Source organism: Budorcas taxicolor, chromosome 6, assembly GCF_023091745.1.
Source record: "Budorcas taxicolor isolate Tak-1 chromosome 6, Takin1.1, whole genome shotgun sequence".
Classification (NCBI taxonomy): Eukaryota; Metazoa; Chordata; class Mammalia; order Artiodactyla; family Bovidae; genus Budorcas; species Budorcas taxicolor.
Window position 1 is genome coordinate 110,067,021 of NC_068915.1, and position 20,480 is coordinate 110,087,500.

At 38.7% G+C, this 20,480-nt stretch overlaps 1 protein-coding gene across 2 annotated transcripts in view; it reads left to right on the forward strand.

The window, feature by feature from the left end:
* The window catches only part of CPEB2 (cytoplasmic polyadenylation element binding protein 2), a 75,192-nt gene extending 55,691 nt beyond the window's left edge, over positions 1 to 19,501 (forward strand). For both annotated transcript variants that reach the window (XM_052641977.1, XM_052641978.1), the window contains 6 exons: positions 985 to 1,155; positions 2,790 to 2,879; positions 7,952 to 8,070; positions 8,339 to 8,453; positions 10,349 to 10,530; positions 19,035 to 19,501. In XM_052641977.1, the coding sequence (XP_052497937.1) occupies positions 985 to 1,155; positions 2,790 to 2,879; positions 7,952 to 8,070; positions 8,339 to 8,453; positions 10,349 to 10,530; positions 19,035 to 19,262 (905 nt within the window). In that variant the 3' untranslated portion in view covers positions 19,263 to 19,501. The remainder of the gene's footprint in view (positions 1 to 984; positions 1,156 to 2,789; positions 2,880 to 7,951; positions 8,071 to 8,338; positions 8,454 to 10,348; positions 10,531 to 19,034) is intronic.
* Positions 19,502 to 20,480: the final 979 nt, after the last annotated feature.

Consider the following 20,480-nt stretch of genomic DNA (forward strand, 5'->3'; position numbering starts at 1 on the left):
TCTAGCTTTTATTTTCCTTTTTTCCAACATGTTTCAGCCAACATGACTCTTATTTCTTAAATAAATTCATTTTTTCCTTCTCTCTCTTATGTTTCTCCTTCCACTTGAAAAATTTATTCAAAACCATTTTCTTACAAATATTCTACTAGCCTACCTTTTCTTAACTCCCTAAGTACCACTATTTTCCCCTTTACCAGAACTGCTATCCAGTTTCACCTGGGGATTTAAGAAATTGCCTGTTTATTAGCCAGGTTACTGCCTTCCTCCAGCACACTTCCTCTGAAGCACTTTAGAGACTGTTTTACAAGATCATCTTATTTACTTTTTTATTGTGATCCCCACAGAATCCAGCATCAGGATTGCCGCAGAGAATTAAGTAGTCTGTTCCTCTACAAGGGTGTGTCCTGAAGGGTGGGCTCAGGTGGGGACCAAAGTCCTGGAGGGGAGCCCCTTCTGTTCTGCACATGTGCAGAATCTCTGTCCACCCTGTCATGTAACTGACATACATGCAGTACATCAAGATCTTATATGCAAGTATAATTTGGTACTTTCATCCTTCATTACTATGGTCTGCAAGTGTTTTGTTGATGTTGTTTTCTTATCAATTTAGTCTGTGTCGTTTCTTTCTGCCACCAATTTCTAAAAGGTTTCTCCTGTTACATACCCAGTTTAACCATCCCCATACAGCAGATTTTTGCTGTTTTCCATAAAAAAATCAAAGTGATCTAGTGTTTGTTTATGACATAATTGTTATCATATGGCCATGTTTATTTCTAAGTCATTCCCCTGACAACGTCTCTCTTGAATTCAGGTAATTGAACTTTCAAGCTATCTGAATGTTCCTTAATTTTTGATACCTATATCACTTTCACTTTTTATTTTTTCACTTCCATTTTTAAGCCTTTAATTGTTGCTCTTTTTATTCCTGACTTTTATCACTTTCTTAGATCTGAGATTCAGGTTATATTTGTTCTTATATTTTAGGTCGTTCTTCCCTCTTTCCAATAGATGATGGCTTGCTGGATGATGGGCATAATGATCAAGTTGGTGTTTTAAATTCACCCACATGTTACTCAGCTCATCAGAATGGAGAGCGAATAGAACGTTTCTCTCGAAAAGTTTTTGTTGGTGGTCTTCCTCCAGACATTGATGAAGGTAAAATGATGACTTGTGATACTAAAGAAAAAAACCTAAAATATAGTGTGAATGGGGATCTAAGTTTGTTTCTTTACTTTGTATCTTTTACATATTGTTACTATGAGCATTTTTTATAAATCAGATTTTCCTTTAGTTCATGTCTCAGTTATTTTTAAAGTATAGAACATATTTAAATACATTAAATTTTTTGTTTTATATATTTATTTTAAACTTTAAAAAACTTTTTGTATGACCATAACACATATGACCAAACTTTTTGTATGTATGTGACTTAACCATACATAAAAACTTTTCATATGACTGTAATGCATGCACACACATGCACACAAACACACACACACCACAAACAATGAATTAAAGGTAACCAGCCATGAAACTTTCGGAGAAGGCAGTGGCACCCCACTCCAGTACTCTTGCCTGGAAAATCCCATGGACGGAGGAGCCTGGTGGGCTGCAGTCCATGGGGTTGTGAAGAGTCGGACACGACTGAGCGACTTCACTTTCACTTTTCCCTTGCATACATTGGAGAAGGAAATGGCCACCCACTCCAGTGTTCTTGCCTGGAGAATCCCAGGGACGGAGGAGCCTGGTGGGCTGCTGTCTATGGGGTCGCACAGAGTTGGACACAACTGAAGTGACGCAGCAGCAGCAGCAGCAACCATGAAACTTTAATGTACAAGAATCAAAAATTCAACTTAAGTGTAAATGTACTTTTAGAAACAGATGAGAGACTATACAACCTGAACAAGGAATGGAAACAGTACATAAACAGAAATTTCAGATTTTATAAAGAATATTAAGCATATGTAAAAATTATCCTGTGTAATAATAACTAAAGAAAGATACTTCAAGATAAATATAAAATACTGAAACTAATACTTGTGAGACTGTGGGAAATCTGCCACTCTCATTTACAATGTAATAATAGAGAAAATATTACTACATTTTGGGAATTTTTTCAGTTATAATTCAAATATCCACAGACTTATTCTGTATACTAATCTGTACCAAAAGTTTCCATGTGATAAATAAGCTTGAACGTGTCATTGTATTTGACCTGTACATCTTTCAGTGAAACTACCAAGCATGTATAGACTCTAGTATATTTTAGAAATATTAAAGCTTTATGTGTCTTGTTCAGCAGACCTTTTTTTTCCTACAATATGTTACTTTATCAAGCAGTGATGTATCTCTTTATGGATCTTTAATTTGGTATAATGTCAGCATGGTTTTCAAGTCAGTAATATTTATAATTGCTGTACTGTCAATCCCTTAGTGTCCATATGGTATTGTATAATATTTTAGAAGTCATGCTGAACTGATTATTCTAACCAGTGTGCTGCTTAAAAACTACTTTGACTAAGTAGATTAAATTTTATGTATCATTTTAATGAGGATATTAGACATTTTTTTTAGTATTTGTATTTTTGGGTTTATATTTATATTATCTTGGGCTATTTGGTACTTTAAAATATTAAATCTTACCATGTTTCTAGTATTTATATTCTAGTTTATCTTAGGCTATTTGGCACTTTAAAATATTAAATCTTTTAAAATAACATAAAATACAGGATTTTTTAGAATGAATCATTAAAATTAATTCCTAATGCATGTTATTGTACTTTTTTAAGATGAAATAACTGCTAGCTTCAGAAGATTTGGGCCTTTGGTCGTGGATTGGCCTCATAAAGCAGAAAGCAAGTCCTATTTTCCACCAAAAGGTAAGAGGGTTTTTTTGTTACTATTTGCTAGGGAATAAGTTATATGAGAGCTAAAGAAACAATTCGTCTTCCCTAGTGGCTGAGACGGTAAAGAATCTGCCTCCAATGCAGGACTAGGTTCAATCCCTGGGTCAGGAAGACCCCCTGGAGAAGGGAATGACTACCCTCTCCAGTACCCTTGCCTAGAGAATTCCATGGACAGAGGAGCCTGGCAAGCCACAGTCCTTTCCCTTTCACAAAGAAATAATATCAATTACTCTGTGTTTTCTTTTAGAATTGAATATGAGTACATCTTTGTATAAAAACTAATAGAGTAATTTGTAGAGGTTGGTAACAATGTATCAAGTGAGGCAGAATGTTTCTGAAAGCTATTTGGTTCACTTCAAGCCAGTCAAGAATCATCAGAGACTTGGTATGCCTTCTCTATAATGAGTTGATAATGATTTCAAAGGCTTGTATCAACAAATATTTGAGTCTTTTTTCTGCCTAAGGTATCCTTCTCAGTAGCTTGGGCACAGACATATAAAACAGTGTCTCCGCTCAGTGAAATTAAGAAATGTATCAATTCAGTCACTCAGTCCTGTCTGACTCTTTGCAACCCCATGAACTGCAGCACACCAGGCCTCCCTGACCATCACCAACTCCCAGAGTTTACCCAAATTCATGTCCATTGAGTCAGTGATGCCATCCAACCATCTCATCCTCTGTCATTCCCTTATCGTCCTGCCCGCAATCTTTCCCAGCATCAGGGTCTTTTCAAATGAGTCAGCTCTTTGCATCAGGTGGCCAAAGTATTGGAGTTTCAGTTTCAACATCAGTCCTTCCAATAAACACCCAAGACTGATCTCCTTTAGAATGGACTGGTTGGATCTCCTTGCAGTCCAAGGAACTCTCAAGAGTCTTCTCCAACACCACAGGTCAAAAGCATCAATTCTTCGGCACTCAGCTTTCTTCACAGTCCAACTCTCACATTCATACATGACCACTGGAAAAACCATAGCCTTGACTAGATGGAGATTTGTTGGCAAAGTAATGTCTCTACTTTTTAATATGCTATCTAGGTTGGTCTTAAGTTTCCTTCCAAAGAGTAAGCGTCTTTTAATTTCATGGCTGCAATCGCCATCTGCAGTGATTTTGGAGCCCAAAAAAATAAAGTCGGCCAATGTTTCCACTGTTTGCCCTTCTGTTTGCCATGAGGTGATGGGACCGGATACCATGATCTTCATTTTCTGAATGTTGAGCTTTAAGCCAGCTTTTTCACCCTCCTCTTTAACTTTCATCAAGAGGCTCTTTAGTTTTTCTTCACTTTCTGCCATAAGGGTGGTGTCATCTGCATATCTGAAGTTATTAAAAAATGTATGAAGTGAGAATAAAATATAAACCCATGAATATTTTAAGTATTGCAAGATGTCCTTAAGTGTTCCAGAGATGACGAGAGTAATATGTACTCTGTTGGTGAATTTAGATAGAGAAGGAAATGAATGGTCAGGAAAAACTCAGTTACATAAAGAGATAAGATGTGCAGAGTCACGTATTGCTAGGATACTGCGATGACTGATCCAGAGAAGAGGATCCAAATGGAGCTAACATTCATTTGAGCAAAGTGATGCCACCATCAGTGGGTAGAGGAAGAATCACCTGCCTGGAGTGAGCAGCAGGAGAGAATTTAGCCTGAATCCAGCCAGTCATGGCAGATCCTCATAGGTGAATAAAAGAAAGGGGGAGATTGAAAGACTTTACTTTGAATATCATTCAAATGTAATTTTAGAAATAAAAAAGTACACCATTATTATCATGGCTGAGTGGATTTTTCAAGCCTGGGGAAAAGACTCCAGTAGATCTATTGAATAACCTGATTTCGACTCTGGGAAAGGAAACATGTCAGAGTTATTGGCATCCAAAAACCAGCTCAGGGTTTCCAGTGATAAATTGTTCAGGCCATCTCTACCTTTATCATTGAGAATTACAGAACTCCCATGAGTGGTTGATGTTGTTTTTCAGAGAAATGGAATAATGCAGTGATTTATATATATGTGATTTATATATATATATATATATATATATATATATATACACACATACATACATACATACACACACACCTTAAACTCTAGGAATTGCTGATGGACAGGGAGGCCTCGCATGCTGCAGTCCATGGGGTTGCAAAGAATCGGACACAACTGAGTGACTGAACTGAACTGAACCTTTAAATCTTACGGAATCCTTCGATCCTGGATCTCAGGCAGCTTTTAGAATCTACTTCTACCTATGGACCTGTTTCCATGTACTCTAAATTGTAACATACTGGATCTGGAGGTCTTGCATCCTTAGTTTAGAGAGAAAGCTAGCTTCATGTTGATGTAGATGTTCATTTCTTAGCTTGGTTTTAATCTGTTGTTCAGTGTTACGATCTTGTCTTTTATAGTTTATTTCACCAAATGTTCAATAAAAATGCCTGTTAGTTCTGGACATTTCTGCCTAAATTACCATCATCCTTTGTCTGGACTATCTCAGACATATGACTTAGTCTGTCCACATCTCTGGATATCCCCAGTGTTTCTCCCACAACACAGCTAGAGTTATATCTATTAATGTCAGAACCTATTAATTTCAAATTTTTCCAGTAATCTATCAGACTGTGTCTTTACTCATCTTTGTATCCTCAGTAATTCATGGATTGAAAGTTCCCTAATAAGTGATATAAACAACTAGGATGGTTTATCCTTTGACTTGAAGTAGGCAGAGGAAAGCTTCACTGTGAAACTTTGAACCAAATCTAAAGGAGATTGTGCAGTTTAGATAGATTAAAAAGCTGTTCAGTAGAGTTACAGGCAGGGATTGAAGTACAAGTTTAGAAAGGTACTGGAATTAGTTTCTGTCAAGACAGGTATACATTTTCTGCATGGACTTCTTTTTCAGATAAGGGATGGATTTAAGCCTAGTGAGACAGATTGATTTCTGATTCATGGAACAGAAGAGCTGCTGTCATTGTTGCTATTGCATTGTTATTGTAATTTTGTGGTAGTTGTTATTTTCTCAAACTGAAAACAAGAAAAACAGCAAAAAATCAGCAGTGGCAAATCATAGTATTTTGGTACAGTTATAGTTGATTGTACCCATTGCCAAAGACCAGTGTTCCTAAACCTTGCACGTTTATGCGTTTTTGTCATTGCTGGAATTCATCATTCCGTGGTTTGGGAAAACACTGGTGTAGAAACATCCAGTTGATGAAGTTGCCTTGTAGTTGAGGTAGTGACTCTAGCCCTTGACGCTGAACCACACTTACACACACCTGTCCTTTGCAGTGAATAAGGTTCACCTTGTGTAAACATTGTTGTTTCCCAAGTCATTTGGGACTGTTTGCAATTCCATGGATGAATGTAAACATTAGCTTTCATTAATAAATTCTAAAGAACATGTTAGGTGGTATTTTTGATGAGACTATTTTAATATTTAGTGGCTTGCCTTAGCTAGATCAAAATTTACCTGCCATATTGCTTAATTAATTTTTGTGATACAAATATTTCTTTCCTAATAATCACAAAAATAATTTAGCAACTTAAAACATTAATATAAAAACTAGCATCATAAAACATAACATTAAAAATTTAAAATGCTCTTTTAGTAAATCGATCTATACTCCCCCATTATTACAAAACAGTTATAGCTCTCAGAACCGTAGCTTGTATCAAAATTAATGCCTTCACATATAGAAACCCAGTCTTTATTTTCTCATTTTTTCAAGCCTACTTAAGTTTTTCTTAACAATCATAAAAGTCTAAGATGTGTTTCTGATCTTGCATAATCATACATATGGAAGTTTCTATTTGTGTAGAAATAGAAGTGGTTTGATTGCTTATTTGTGCAATCAGATATAGTAATTTTATTAAAATGAAGTACTTCTTTTGTGTGTCATATCAGATTTTTGTGGCACTAAAAGCGATTATTGGCAGTAAGCTGTGGGTTTTTTTTGACTTCTAGTAAAACATGAACTCACTCTTCCCATTGTTTAATGGACTAGACATGGATGGCCTGTTTGATGGCATTTTCATACTGAGACTAGATTTCATTGCTCTAAATTTGCATAGAAATCTTGTCAAGGGAAAGGGGTATTTTTAGGTCACTTACAGTTATGTGCTACTGGGAATAATCACATAATAGTAAACTTGTAAATTTTGATGCCTTCTTTTTATAATGAAGTCTGTTCTGCCTGATGGATATATAATATTTGATTAAAGATTGACTGGTTGTCACAAGGAAAGGAGGAAGGGCATATTTCCAAAAGAGCATAGGAATCTAAGCAAGAACTTGACTCCAAAGTGCAAACCCAGTCTCCATACTGTTTGGAAAAAGTATTCTGCTGCTCAGCCACTTTGAGACTTGATTTAAAAGTCTGACCCATCCTGAAGGAATCTGCTTCATTCCAACCTCCCTAAGGGAGTTTTCTTAGTATCATTTGGAAGTGGTCAGGTTGACTGTGGAATTTTCCCCTGCTTACAGGAATTCCAGGGCCTTTCCACATGCGCTCCTTCCACCTGCCCAAGAGTATGCTCTAGAGCTTGTCTTTCCCTGAGGGCCCCTGAAGAAAATTGTAGCTTCTGCTGGGCTCAGCTGGTTAATCCAGCCAAATTCTTTAAGGGGACAGTATCATGGGATGCCTTAGAGCAGATCTAGGTGTGAAATTAATCAGCCAGCTACTTGCTTATGTGACTGGCTTTGGGCAAGTAATTCAGCCACTTGACACCTCAGGGTTTGTTTTGTTTTTCTTTTTCTTTTTTTCTGTAAATTGGAAATAATGTTTCATAGTTACTCTGAGAATCAAATATTTATGTGAAGCTCTTAGTATAATATCAGATATTAAATGCTCTATATAAAGTAGTTAATTTACCGAGTATTTGTGTTTGTGTGTATTCTACAGGATGTTGTGTTCTCCAATAGAAACATAATGATTGTAATCCTATTTGATAGTTCATTTTTATCTACTTCAAAGGCGTGTGTTTTCTAAACAGTACTGAAGTTTGGGATGAAATCACTGACCTTGACTCACTGCCTCATTTTCATGGCTGTTACAGGCTATGCATTCCTTCTCTTTCAAGAAGAGAGCTCAGTTCAGGCACTGATTGATGCTTGTATTGAAGAGGATGGAAAACTCTATCTGTGTGTTTCCAGCCCAACCATCAAGGACAAACCTGTAAGTAAATGCTACTCGAACTTGAAGCTACAAATGAAAGTTTTCCAAAAACTGTTTTGAAATGCTTATTAGTGAAAAAACTACTGCATTAAGGGTTCAGTTTTTAAAAGTTCATATAACTTAAACAGTATCTAGATTAAAATATTAACAATTTGTTTCCCAAACCATCTGTCCAAAATTCTGAACTATGGAAGCACCACAGTTGGCAGAAAGTTCATCAGCTATTAAAGCAGCGAGACCTAAGGCCATAATGTCATCTTCTTCACAGGTTCAGATCCGTCCTTGGAATTTGAGTGACAGTGATTTTGTGATGGATGGTTCCCAACCTTTGGATCCTCGAAAAACAATTTTTGTTGGAGGTGTTCCTAGGCCATTACGGGCTGGTAAGTAGAATGTTAACAAATTTTGTTTCTTTACAAAAATCATTTAAACATGAATTGATTCAGTAAGCATTGGGTACCTATTGTATATATGTCACCACTAGATCAGCTAAGGGCAGATTCTCCTCCAACAGCTGCTTGCTGGAGAATCGAGACAAATTCTAAAAACTGCTCTTGAGACCATTAAGGAACTGGAGAATAGGACAACCATCTATCAGTATGTATAGCTAACTCCAGACAGACTCTATAAGAAGAATCCACTCAGGCATTTAAGTCCGCTTAAGTGTAACTCTCCAAGATGTGAGAATTTGGGGTCTGTTTATTTGATACAGGTTGATTCTGATATCTGAAAGACACTTTAGATAGTTGAATGACAAACTTCTGTTCATCAGTCATCAGAATCCAGAGATCTACCAGAAGATGTCATATGGTACATAATTATAGACATAAATGCCCACAGTACAAGCAGGTTTTATGATACTGTGCACCCTTGTGAAGGGTGTTAACTCCTTGCATCACTGAGAACACCCTCTTCCAGTATCGAGGTGCCTGTTAAAAGACTGTTCACCCGTGTAAATACTTACAGATATACCTACTACAAAGAAGCACTACAGGAAACAGAAGGGCATAAAGCAAGGAAATGTGATATAGCCTAATATTTTCAAAATACTTGTATTTGAGCTGACACATGAAGATTGAACAGAAGGAGATTGTACGGAGTGTGTTTCAGATAAAGGGGTCAGCATATTCAAAGATGTTCGGTGGAGGGAGGCCGAGTGCATCAGAGGGACTGAGGGGAGTCCAGAGTCACCACCTAGGGCCTAAGGAATGAGGGGAGAGACACAGAAGACACGGAAGAGGTAGATAGCAGTCAGATCATAAAAGTCCAACAGCTAATTTGATATTTATCCTCAGAGCAGTGGGAAACCAATGAAGGGATTTTAAGTAAAAGAGAGAGACATCATATTTGCATTTTTGAAAGACCAGTTTAGCTGATGACTTGTGGAGGGGAGAGTTGAGTTGAGAGTAGATACAGGTGGACGAATTCAGGAGCCTGTTATTACAGTCCAGGAGACAGTTAGCAGTGGCTTGGATTAGTGATGGTGGTGGTAGAAGAGCCAAGTGAACAAGTGTTATAGGTATTTATGAAGTAAATGCAAAGGCTCAATCTCAGTTTTCAGTCTTAAGCTACTAGGTAGACAGTGGTACCATTACCGAGAAGATCAAGAACACTGGAGTAGGTTGGAAGAAGATTGTGGTTTTGAAGACTAGTTTGTGCCTCCATTCAGAGTTCCCAAGCAGAAATTTCAGTTAAGACATTGGCATCTTCTGTATCTTCAAGAGAATCACCCTTGGTGCTGTTTTGAAAATAAACTGAGGGGTGGGAAGAGCACAGATCAGAAACGAAGTGATACAACTATTGCCATAATCTAATGAAAAATAATGGTACCTTGAAACAGGATGTTAGGCATGGAGGCAGAGCGGTTGGATTCTAGATATGTCTGGAAATCAAGTTCATGGGATTGCATGCACCGTGGGAAACAGAAAAAAACAGGAAGGAGGAAGCCAAGCCTCTTGAGTTGGCAACTTCATCTTTTCCATCACTTGCTGAGTCAGTGAAAACACACTGGGGCACGCTTAGACAGGTAGCGAAAGGTCAGGAGCACCATGTAGGACAGTGCGTGCTACAGGGCCAGTTAGACATCTGTGACTGGTCCAGTGGGCAGCTGAGCGGTCCACTTCTGTGCTGAGAGCACATGGGCCCCAATGTACAAGACAGAGGACTGGACCTAGAAGAGAGCATTATCCTATTGACTTTCACTTAAAAAAAAATACTTTAAGACTGTTGATTCACTGTGTTCTCTCCCATTTGATGTGCACTTCTTTTCATTTTCCAGTGGAGCTTGCTATGATCATGGACCGGCTGTATGGTGGCGTGTGTTATGCAGGGATTGATACAGATCCGGAGCTGAAATATCCAAAAGGTGCTGGTCGAGTTGCTTTCTCCAATCAGCAGAGCTACATTGCTGCCATCAGTGCCCGGTTCGTTCAGCTTCAGCACGGTGATATTGATAAACGTGTAAGTTGCATATTGGAAAATCATTTAATTCCTGTAATAAGCTGCTGATACAAAGCTTACTGGGCTTCCCTGGTGGCTTAGATGGTAAAGAAACTGCCTGCAATGCGGGAGACCTGGGTTCAGTCCCTGGGTCAGGAAGTTCCCCTGTAGAAGGGAATGGCAACCCACTCCAGTATTCTTGCCTGGAGAATTCCATGGACATAGGAGTGTGGTGGCTACAGTTCATAGGGTCACAAAGAGTTGGACACAACTAAGTGACTAATACTTGCACTTTCACACTTTCCAGAGCTTGCTATCCTACAGAGTTAATAATGCAATTCAAAAACTGAGTGCTTATTTGTATACTCCTTTAGCTCTTAAAGAGTGTTATATCAAAAGATCCCTGCATTATGAAATTCTTGATGAGACATTAAACTTTAATACACAGAATTTAAATATCATTTTAAAGCCATTTTAGAAAATAGCCAACAAGGTATCTTAATATCTTTCTAACTGTGGAGGCAGAGCTTGTACTCTGGGGCCAGACTCCCTGGGATCCCATTTCCACCCTGTGTTCCGTAACCCTGGGCAAATGAACCTTCTTCGCACCTCTTATTCTTCATGCACAAGTTGGAAAACAGTAATAGTATCTCTTTCACAGTTATTTTGAGGAATAAGTGAATTCACATCTGTAGCAGCACTCAGAGATAGGCACTAGTATTAAATGTTACTTATTTTTCATTTTTCATAAAATCTAAAGTAAAACCCATTGTGTATATTTCCCTAAATATATGCAGTAACAAATGTAAATTTGTAAATAAGCCAAAATACAAATAAACTAAACACACAAGATGATTGCTTTAAACCTTAAAACATTTACTCTCTAGCAGCACTGCTAGGTCTTCATAGTAAGAATTTTCAGGAAGTCCTATGGATTATAAATGAAAGCTCCCCTACTGTATAATTTCTAATACTGATTCAGTTCAGTTGCTCAGTCGTGTCCGACTCTTTGCGACCCCATGAATCGCAGCGCGCCAGGCCTCCCTGTCCATCACCATCTCCCGGAGGTCACCAAGATTCACGTCCATCCGAGTCAGTGATGCCATCCAGCCATCTCATCCTGGGTCGTCCCCTTCTCCTCCTGCCCCCAATCCCTCCCAGCATCAGGGTCTTTTCCGACGAGTCAACTCTTTGCATGAGGTGGCCAAAGTACTGGAGTTTCAGCTTTAGCTTCATTCCTTCCAAAGAAATCCCAGGGCTGATCACCTTCAGAATGGACTGGCTGGATCTCCTTGCAGTCCAAGGGACTCTCAAGAGTCTTCTCCAACACCACAGTTCAAACGCATCAATTCTTCGGCTCTCAGCCTTCTTCACAGTCCAACTCTCACATCCATACATGACCACAGGAAAAACCATAGCCTTGACTAGACGGACCTTAGTCAGCAAAGTAATGTGTCTGCTTTTGAATATGCTATCTAGGTTGGTGATAACTTTTCTTCCAAGGAGTAAGCGTCTTTTAATTTCATGGCTGCAATCACCATCTGCAGTGATTTTGGAGCCCCCCAAAATAAAATCTAACTCTGTTTCCACTGTTTCCCCATCTATTTCCCATGAAGTGATGGGACCAGATGCCATGATCTTCGTTTTCTGAATGTTGAGCTTTAGGCCAACTTTTTCATGCTCCTCTTTCACTTTCATCAAGAAGCTTTTTAGTTCCTCTTCACTTTCTGCCATAAGGGTGGTTTCATCTGCATATCTGAGGTTATTGATATTTCTCCCAGCAATCTTGATTCCAGCTTGTGTTTCTTCCAGTCCAGCGTTTCTCATGACGTATTCTGCATATAAGTTAAATAAGCAGGGTGACAGTATACAGCCTTGACGTACTCATTTTCCTATTTGGAACCAGTATGTTGTTCCATGTCCAGTTCTAACTGTTGCTTCCTGACCTGCATACAGATTTCTCAAGAGACAGGTCAGGTGGTCTGGTATTCCCATCTCTTTCAGAATTTTCCACAGTTTATTGTGATCCACACAGTGAAAGGCTTTGGCATAGTCAATAATGCAGAAATAGATATTTTTCTGAAACTCTCTTGCTTCTTCCCTGATCCAGCGGGTGTTGGCAATTTGATCTCTGGTTCCTCTGCCTTTTCTAAAACCAGCTTGAACATCAGGGAGTTCACGGTTCACGTATTGCTGAAGCCTGGCTTGGAGAATTTTGAGCATTACTTTACTAGCATGTAAGATGAGTGCAATTGTGTGGTAGTTGGAACACTCTTTGGCATTGCCTTTCTTAGGGATTGGAATAAAAACTGACCTTTTCCAGTCCTGTGGCCACTGCTGAGTTTTCCAAATTTGTTGGCATATTGAGTGCAGCACTTTCACAGCATCATCTTTCAGGATTTGAAACAGCTCAACTGGAATTCCATCACCTCCGCTAGCTTTGTTCATAGTGATGCTTTTCTAAGGCCCACTTGACTTCACATTCATGTCTGGTTCTAGCTGAGTGATCCCACCATCGTGATTATCCAGGTTGTGAACATCTTTTTTGTACAGTTCTTCTGTGTATTCTTGCCACCTCTTCTTAATATCTTCTGCTTCTGTTAGGTCCATACCATTTCTGTCCTTTATTGAGCCCATCTTTGCATGAAATGTTCCCTTGGTATCTAATTTTCTTGAAGAGATCTCTACTCTTTCCCATTCTATTACTTTCCTCTATTTCTTTGCATGGATCGCTGAAGGAGGCTTTCTTATCTCTTCTTGCTTTTCTTTGGAACTCTGCATTCAGATGCTTATATCTTTCCTTTTCTCCTTGGCTTTTCACTTCTCTTCTTTTTACAGCTATTTGTAAGACCTCCCCAGACAGCCATTTTGCTTTTTTGCATTTCTTTTCCATGGGGATGGTCTTGATCCCTGTCTCCTGTGCAATGTCACGAACCTCATTCCATAGTTCATCAAGCACTCTATCTATCAGATCTAGACCCTTAAATCTATTTCTCACTTAGGTCATACCTGAATGGTCTAGCGGTTTTCCCTACTTTTTTCAATTTGAGTCTGAATTTGGTAATAAGGATTCATGATCTGAGCCACAGTCAGCTCCTGGTCTTGTTTTTGTTGACTATATAGAGCTTCTCCATCTTTGGCTGCAAAGAATATAATCAGTCTGATTTCGGTGTTGACCATCTGGTGATGTCCATGTGTAGAGTCTTCTCTTGTGTTGTTGGAAGAGGGTGTTTGCTGTGACCAGTGCATTTTCTTGGCAAAACTCTATTAGTCTTTGCCCTGCTTCATTCTGCATTCCAAGGCCAAATTTGCCTGTTACTCCAGGTGTTTCTTGACTTCCTACTTTTGCATTCCAGTCCCCTATCATGAAAAGGACATCTTTTTGGGGTGTTAGTTCTAAAAGGTCTTTAGGTCTTCATAGAACCGTTCAACTTCAGCTTCTTCAGCATTACTGGTTGGGGCATAGACTTGGATTACCATGATATTGAATGGTTTGCCTTGGAAACGTACAGAGATCATTCTGTCATTTTTGTGATTGCATCCAAGTACTGCATTTCAGGCTCTTTTGTTGACCATGATGGCTACTCCATTTCTTTTGAGGGATTCCTGGCCGCAGTAGTAGATATAATGGTCATCTGAGTTAAATTCACCCATTCCAGTCCATTTTAGTTCGCTGATTCCTAGAATGTTGACGTTCACTCTTACCATCTCTTGTTTGAACACTTCCAGTTTGCCTTGATTCATGGACCTGACATTCCAGGTTCCTATGCAATATTGCTCTTTACAGCATTGGACCTTGCTTCTATCACCAGTCACATCCACAGCTGGGTATTGTTTTTACTTTGGCTCCATCCCTTCATTCTTTCTGGAGTTATTTCTCCACTGATCTCCAGTAGCATATTGGGCACCTACTGACCTGGGGAGTTCCTCTTTCAGTATCCTATCATTTTGCCTTTTCATACTGTTCATGGGGTTCTCAAGGCAAGAATACTGAAGTGGTTTGCCATTCCCTTGTCCAGTGGACCACATTCTGTCAGACCTCTCCACCATGACCCGCCTCCTTAGGTTACCCCACGGGCATGGCTTAGTTTCATTGAGTTAGACAAGGCTGTGGTCCTAGTGTGATTAGATTGACTAGTTTTCTGTGAGTATGGTTTCAGTGTGTCTGCCCTCTGATGCCCTCTTGCAGCACCTACCATCTTACTTGGGTTTCTCTTACCTTGGGCGTGGGGTATCTCTTCATGGCTGCTCTAGCAAAGCGCAGCCGCTGCTCCTTACCTTGGATGAGGGGTGTCTCCTCACTGCCTCCCTTCCTGACCTTCAGCGTGGGATGGCTCCTCTAGGCTCTCTTGCGCCCAGGCAGCCACTGTTGGTAATACTGATTACCAACCATTTAAAATACGAAAAAGGAGCAAACAAAACTCAACTGATTATTTTCAAATCTATTTCATGCTATAAAACTGTGGCTACTTCCTTCCTGAATAATCATGTTTATATTTGTAGTACAGATGAGCTATACTAAAAACATGAGGTAAATTAACTTTCTTATACCCATTTTAGTAGATATAACTTGAGTGGGTTCTTGTTTTCCCAGTGTAACAGTTTCTTGAAGCTTATTCTCTGGGGCTGTTTGCACATAAAAGACTGTTTTAGGGGCAGAGGACCTGGTTAATTAATACCTGTTGACTAGACCATAGACTCTAGGAGTAGTAACAATTTAATTATGAAACCACACCATTTAGGAACAAAATGCAGCCATCAGTTCAGTTCACGTGTACAAAGAGGCATGCTTGTTTGCCATTGTTATTTAAATGTTGCCCCCAAAAAAGAAAGAAAAAAATTAAGTATCTAAGAAAAGGAGTTCTGCTTTTATCCAGACATGCTATGAAATTTTTTTTTTAACTGATTTGAACCTTAGAGTCTGTCTCATCCATTGGTTTTCAGCCTCCACTGCACGGTAAAGTTGCCTGGGAATGAGGAAGACCTCGACGTCTGGGTCCCAGCCCCACGGAGGTTCTGTGGTGGTTGTCTGGGATACACCCAGGGCAGGAGTGATTTGTAAAGCCTCTGGGTGATTCTAAGGCCCAGCCGTGCTTTATGCCGCTCATCTAGTTAACTGTGCTTTAGACCATCAAGCTAGTCTGAGCTAAGCTCACTTTCTTTTTCAGACAAGTGAGAGGGTTTAATATACAGAAGCAGAGAGATGCAATTATTGTACTGCCATACCTCACACCTCTTTGTTTCCAGAATGATGTTGGAGGACAAAATTATTTAGGGCAGGGTATCAGTTCTTACAGAGAAACCTCGACGCAAAGCAAGTGAATTGAGAAACACTTCTCTTCTTAAAAAGGCCTTGAACTACTGAGAGAAATGGTTGCTTTTTAAAGATATGTGCTACTAAGATATTGATATGCCTTCAACTTTATTTGAAAGAATTTGAGCCTTAAATATTTTATAAGTCATTATACAAAAAAATTAAATTATTATTCTTTATACCTTTCATCTCGCTAATTGAACCATAAAAGCAGATAAAATTTAAATTTATCTGGAATGCAAAGATAGTGTACTTATTTGGAGGGGATTAAAATTGTTTATTCAACACATTTTTCAGGCTCATGAGTACTTTGAAATTTAGTTTCATCTTCCCGATAGCTGTGAAGAACAGTCACCACAAATGTATAAATCATTTGTATTTATTATATTTTATTCAATGAGTAGTATAATTCACTGTGGCTTCTGATAGTTACTGAAATGAATTGTGTTATACTTCAGATTGGCTAATTATTAGTTATCAATCCAGTTGATGGTGCATCACAGATAGTTCCTCTGTAGTGGAAAAGGGAAGACATTCTAATAAAAAATAAGAAGCATGAAGAATCACTGAAACTCCCTTTCACACATTCAAGCATTGATAGAGATTATGAATCACAAATAAGTTTTGATTGTATTCTAAAATCATAGATTTGAAATCCATTTTCATCTTTGTAAGTTTTGATTTTGAATTAAGTAGATTTGTTGTTAGTCATTCAGTCACTAAGTCTTGTCCAATTCTTTGTGACCCCATGGACTGCAGCATGCCAGATGAGCTGTATAAAATAACATCTAGAATTTAAAAATACAGATAATTGAAATCATTGTTTTACATTGTCACCCAGTATTTAATGAAGTATTATGAAAATTAAATAAATAACAGAGACACTGTGCTTAAAATCTTACGGTGATAAAGGCAAGAAAAAAAAAAGCACAAGAGAGAAACCCAGAAAAAGCGTCTACGAAGACACTTGTGTAGGTTCAGCTTTGCGCTACACGTGCCACCAGATAGCACTGGACATTGAGCGAGTGCAGGCGGCCCTTTTGCTCACAGCTTAGCCTCCAGTGAAGTGAGACCCAGCAGTTCTCATACTGCCTTGATCTATTCTTTGGTTGTAGTAATGCACTTCCTTAATTATAGTTATAATGAAGGTAATGAGTCAAAAATAACAGCCTGCCAATCAGGATGGAATCTGTAAAGGAAAAAGGTAGGAGACAAAGATGGAGCATACAAATTTTAGAATTTGTGTCAAAGATCATTTTAAAGATCAAAAGCCAATGGAAAGAAAGATTAAAAATCCTTAACTGGCAAAGAGGACTTATAAATTAGTTTTAAAAAAGAAAACACCAGCAGGAAAATATGCAAAAAATATAGACAGTTCAGGAAAGCAAAATGTCCAATATATATAAAATATCCAGTCTGGTGGCCCAAATGGTAAAGAATCTGCCTGCGATGCAGGAGACCTGGGTTCAGTCCCTGGGATGGGAAGATCCCCTGGAGAAGGGAATGGCAACCCACTCCAGTATTCTTGCCTGGAGAATTCCATGAATAGAAGAGCCTGCTGGGCCACAGTCCATGGGGTCACAAAGAGCTGGACATGACTGAACAACTAACTTTCACTTTTTTTTTTCAGGTTTATCCTAACCCTAACCATGAAATATTAGGTTGACCAAAAACTTCCTTTGGGTTTTTCATAAGATCATACTGAAAATGCACTTTTTGACCAATACAAATACAAACAAAACTGTTATTTCATTACTTTCCCATCAAATGTTTTACAGTTCTTTTTATCAGTCAGCTAGGTTGTTTCCAGTTTGTTGTTATTGTATTTGTTCAAAATAATGGTGAAGAAAATACCCTTATATATTTATTTTCTATACACATGCGAGTATTTCAGTAGAATACACTCAAAATAGAAATCATCAGGTCATTATTTTTTTACCTTGGGCAAACCAAGCCATTTAAACACTCAATTTTCTCTCCTCTCAGGAAATGCAGAGATCTTAGACTGCCTGGCACTATTCAGTCAGACAGAAGCAGTAACCTGTCATTCATAAAGTTCTCACAAGCCAGAAAGTAAGGCCGTTGCAGCTAATAGTGGCCAGTGCTAATTTACAGAGTATTTTACCAGGTACCAAGCACAGTCTGACGTGCTTCTACTTGCGTCATCTAATCCTCACAACTCTAGGAAGCAGGGTCTAGTGCCTTTCTCATCGCACAGGTACAGAAACTGAGGTCAAGAAATTTAGCATCAAGAGCTGACTTAAGTCTGAGACCTTCTCCTGAGTCACACTTTCACAGTGGGACTTTGACTTCTGTCTTACTAGTTCTCAGAAGTCTAGACATGCCTTTCATAGGATCATCCACAGCTCTGGTTTGGTGGTACCAGTTATCTATGAGCAGGGCATAGCTCTCACCTGCAGTAGAGCAGCATTGCCAGGACCAGGGGCTGTTACGGTTGTGCCATCTCACCGGTGAGGCTGGGAAGAGAGAACAAAGGTGTAAGTGCATTTGTCTTCCATGCCCTGCTCATTTTAACTCACAATTACCCCCACCTCTGAAAAGATCAACACACAGGTGTTTTAAAGATGTCAGCTTCAAGAAAGGTGAGGGTGGAATGTTTTGTGAATCAATTAGGATTTTATAGTTTTTATAAATTATTTTTTGTCTTTGAGGAATAAAGTGATGTAAATAGTATTCAGTTACTAGTTCTCAGAAGAAACATATCAAAATACAATAAAATTACCAAACTAAGTGCTCATTGAGTCTCATGGTCAATTATGAACTTAAGACCTATAAAAAGATTACTGCAAGAACAAAATGATGTACTTTGTATAACCTACAAGGTGGTGAAGCTGGGCTTCCCTCATAGCTCAATTGGTAAAAACTCTGCCTGCAATGCAGGAGACCTAGGTTTGATTCCTGGCTCAGGAAGATCCTCTGGAGAAGGAAATGGCAACCCACTCCAGTATTCTTGCCTGGAGAATCCCACGGACAAAGGAGCCTGGCAGGCTACAGTCCATGGGATTGCAAGAATCTGTCACAACTTAGTGATTAAACCACCATGGCGAAGCTGTCACCCTAGGAAACTGCCTCTTCCTTTCAGCACTGAATGCCGCTCCATTTCTCTAGAACGCTGCATGAACCTCTTAAATCAGTGCTAAAGTGGCGTCTGAAGCAGACTTGACAGGACTTGTCTTCCCTCTTTTTCTAGGTGGAGGTGAAGCCATATGTGCTGGATGACCAGATGTGTGATGAGTGCCAGGGCGCACGCTGTGGTGGGAAATTTGCTCCCTTTTTTTGTGCCAATGTCACTTGCCTGCAGTATTACTGTGAGTTTTGTTGGGCAAATATCCACTCCCGTGCAGGACGTGAGTTCCATAAGCCATTGGTAAAGGAAGGTGCTGATCGCCCACGTCAGATCCACTTCCGCTGGAACTAAGAACAGCTGACCGGCCTCTGTTCAACAAGGAAAGAAAGGGTGCATGTGGCTTACTGTGTCTGAAGATACTGACATGCAGAAGAAATAAGTGCATTCTTCTGCTTTCACCCCAGCTATCAATACATGCATCTTTATCAGCAGCCAAAACACTACAAGCCTCTTGTTTTTCACCAAAACCCTACATCTCAGGCTTACTAATTTTTGTGATATTTTCATGTTAAAATAAAATGTTCTTTTGTATTTTCTCCAAGTTATTTTTATATGTAAAGTTAAAATTAGATATGAGAATGTTTTGCGTAGGGGCAAACAGTCTGCTGCTATATAGTGGGTGAAGCGTGCACTTATTTCTAAACGTGGGTTTTTAACTTTAAGATCTGCCCCAGTAATTTACCAAAGGTAGCAAAATAATAGTGAAGATGGAATATGTCTGCTACAAAGGCTTATTTTTATTGTTGCTATTTTCAGTGTATACATAAACTAAAAAATTAGGGTTGTTTTTTTGCTCTCCATTTTGACTTGCAAGAAATAATACCTCAAGATAATCTGATTTATTAGCTATTTTTAAACATTTTTAATCACAAGCTGTATTAGCTTTGCTGCTATATAGGTGTTATGTGTAAATGCCACCTATTAATACGGGATTGAAAACGTTAGAGACACACTGCATTGCAGATAAAATGCAGGCAGCACAATATGGCCTAAACTGCCATAGTTTTAGAATGTGAAAAAAATGCATGTTTACTTACCTGTATACACCATATGCATGCACTAGAATTATTAACAAGAGGTGAGGTATTGCAAATGTTCAAAAAAAAGCTCTCTTGAACTAGGTAGCATGAACAAATTATAAAATTTGTTTAAAAAAGCAAACTTGCATGCATTATTGTGACTTCAAGTTAAAAAACAATGTCCTACATGTGTACAATATGCAAATTAGTTTTAGATTAGAGAGTGCAGCCATTTTGTGATCTGGTCGGTAGTGGAATTCGATTTTATGCAGACTGGATGTAATATTTGTAATCCCTGTGCAATTTTGTGATGTGCGGTTCTAATTCATGTGCAGTGATATAGTATAGATAAAAGACTGAGTAAAAGAACAGTACTAGAATTTTAAAGAAAGTTGATTTTAGCCCCTTTGATAGTTCATGGTTAAGACATCCTTTATAAACCAAAGATGGCCAGCACACTGCTAACCGGTCACCAAATGTAAGGCCCATA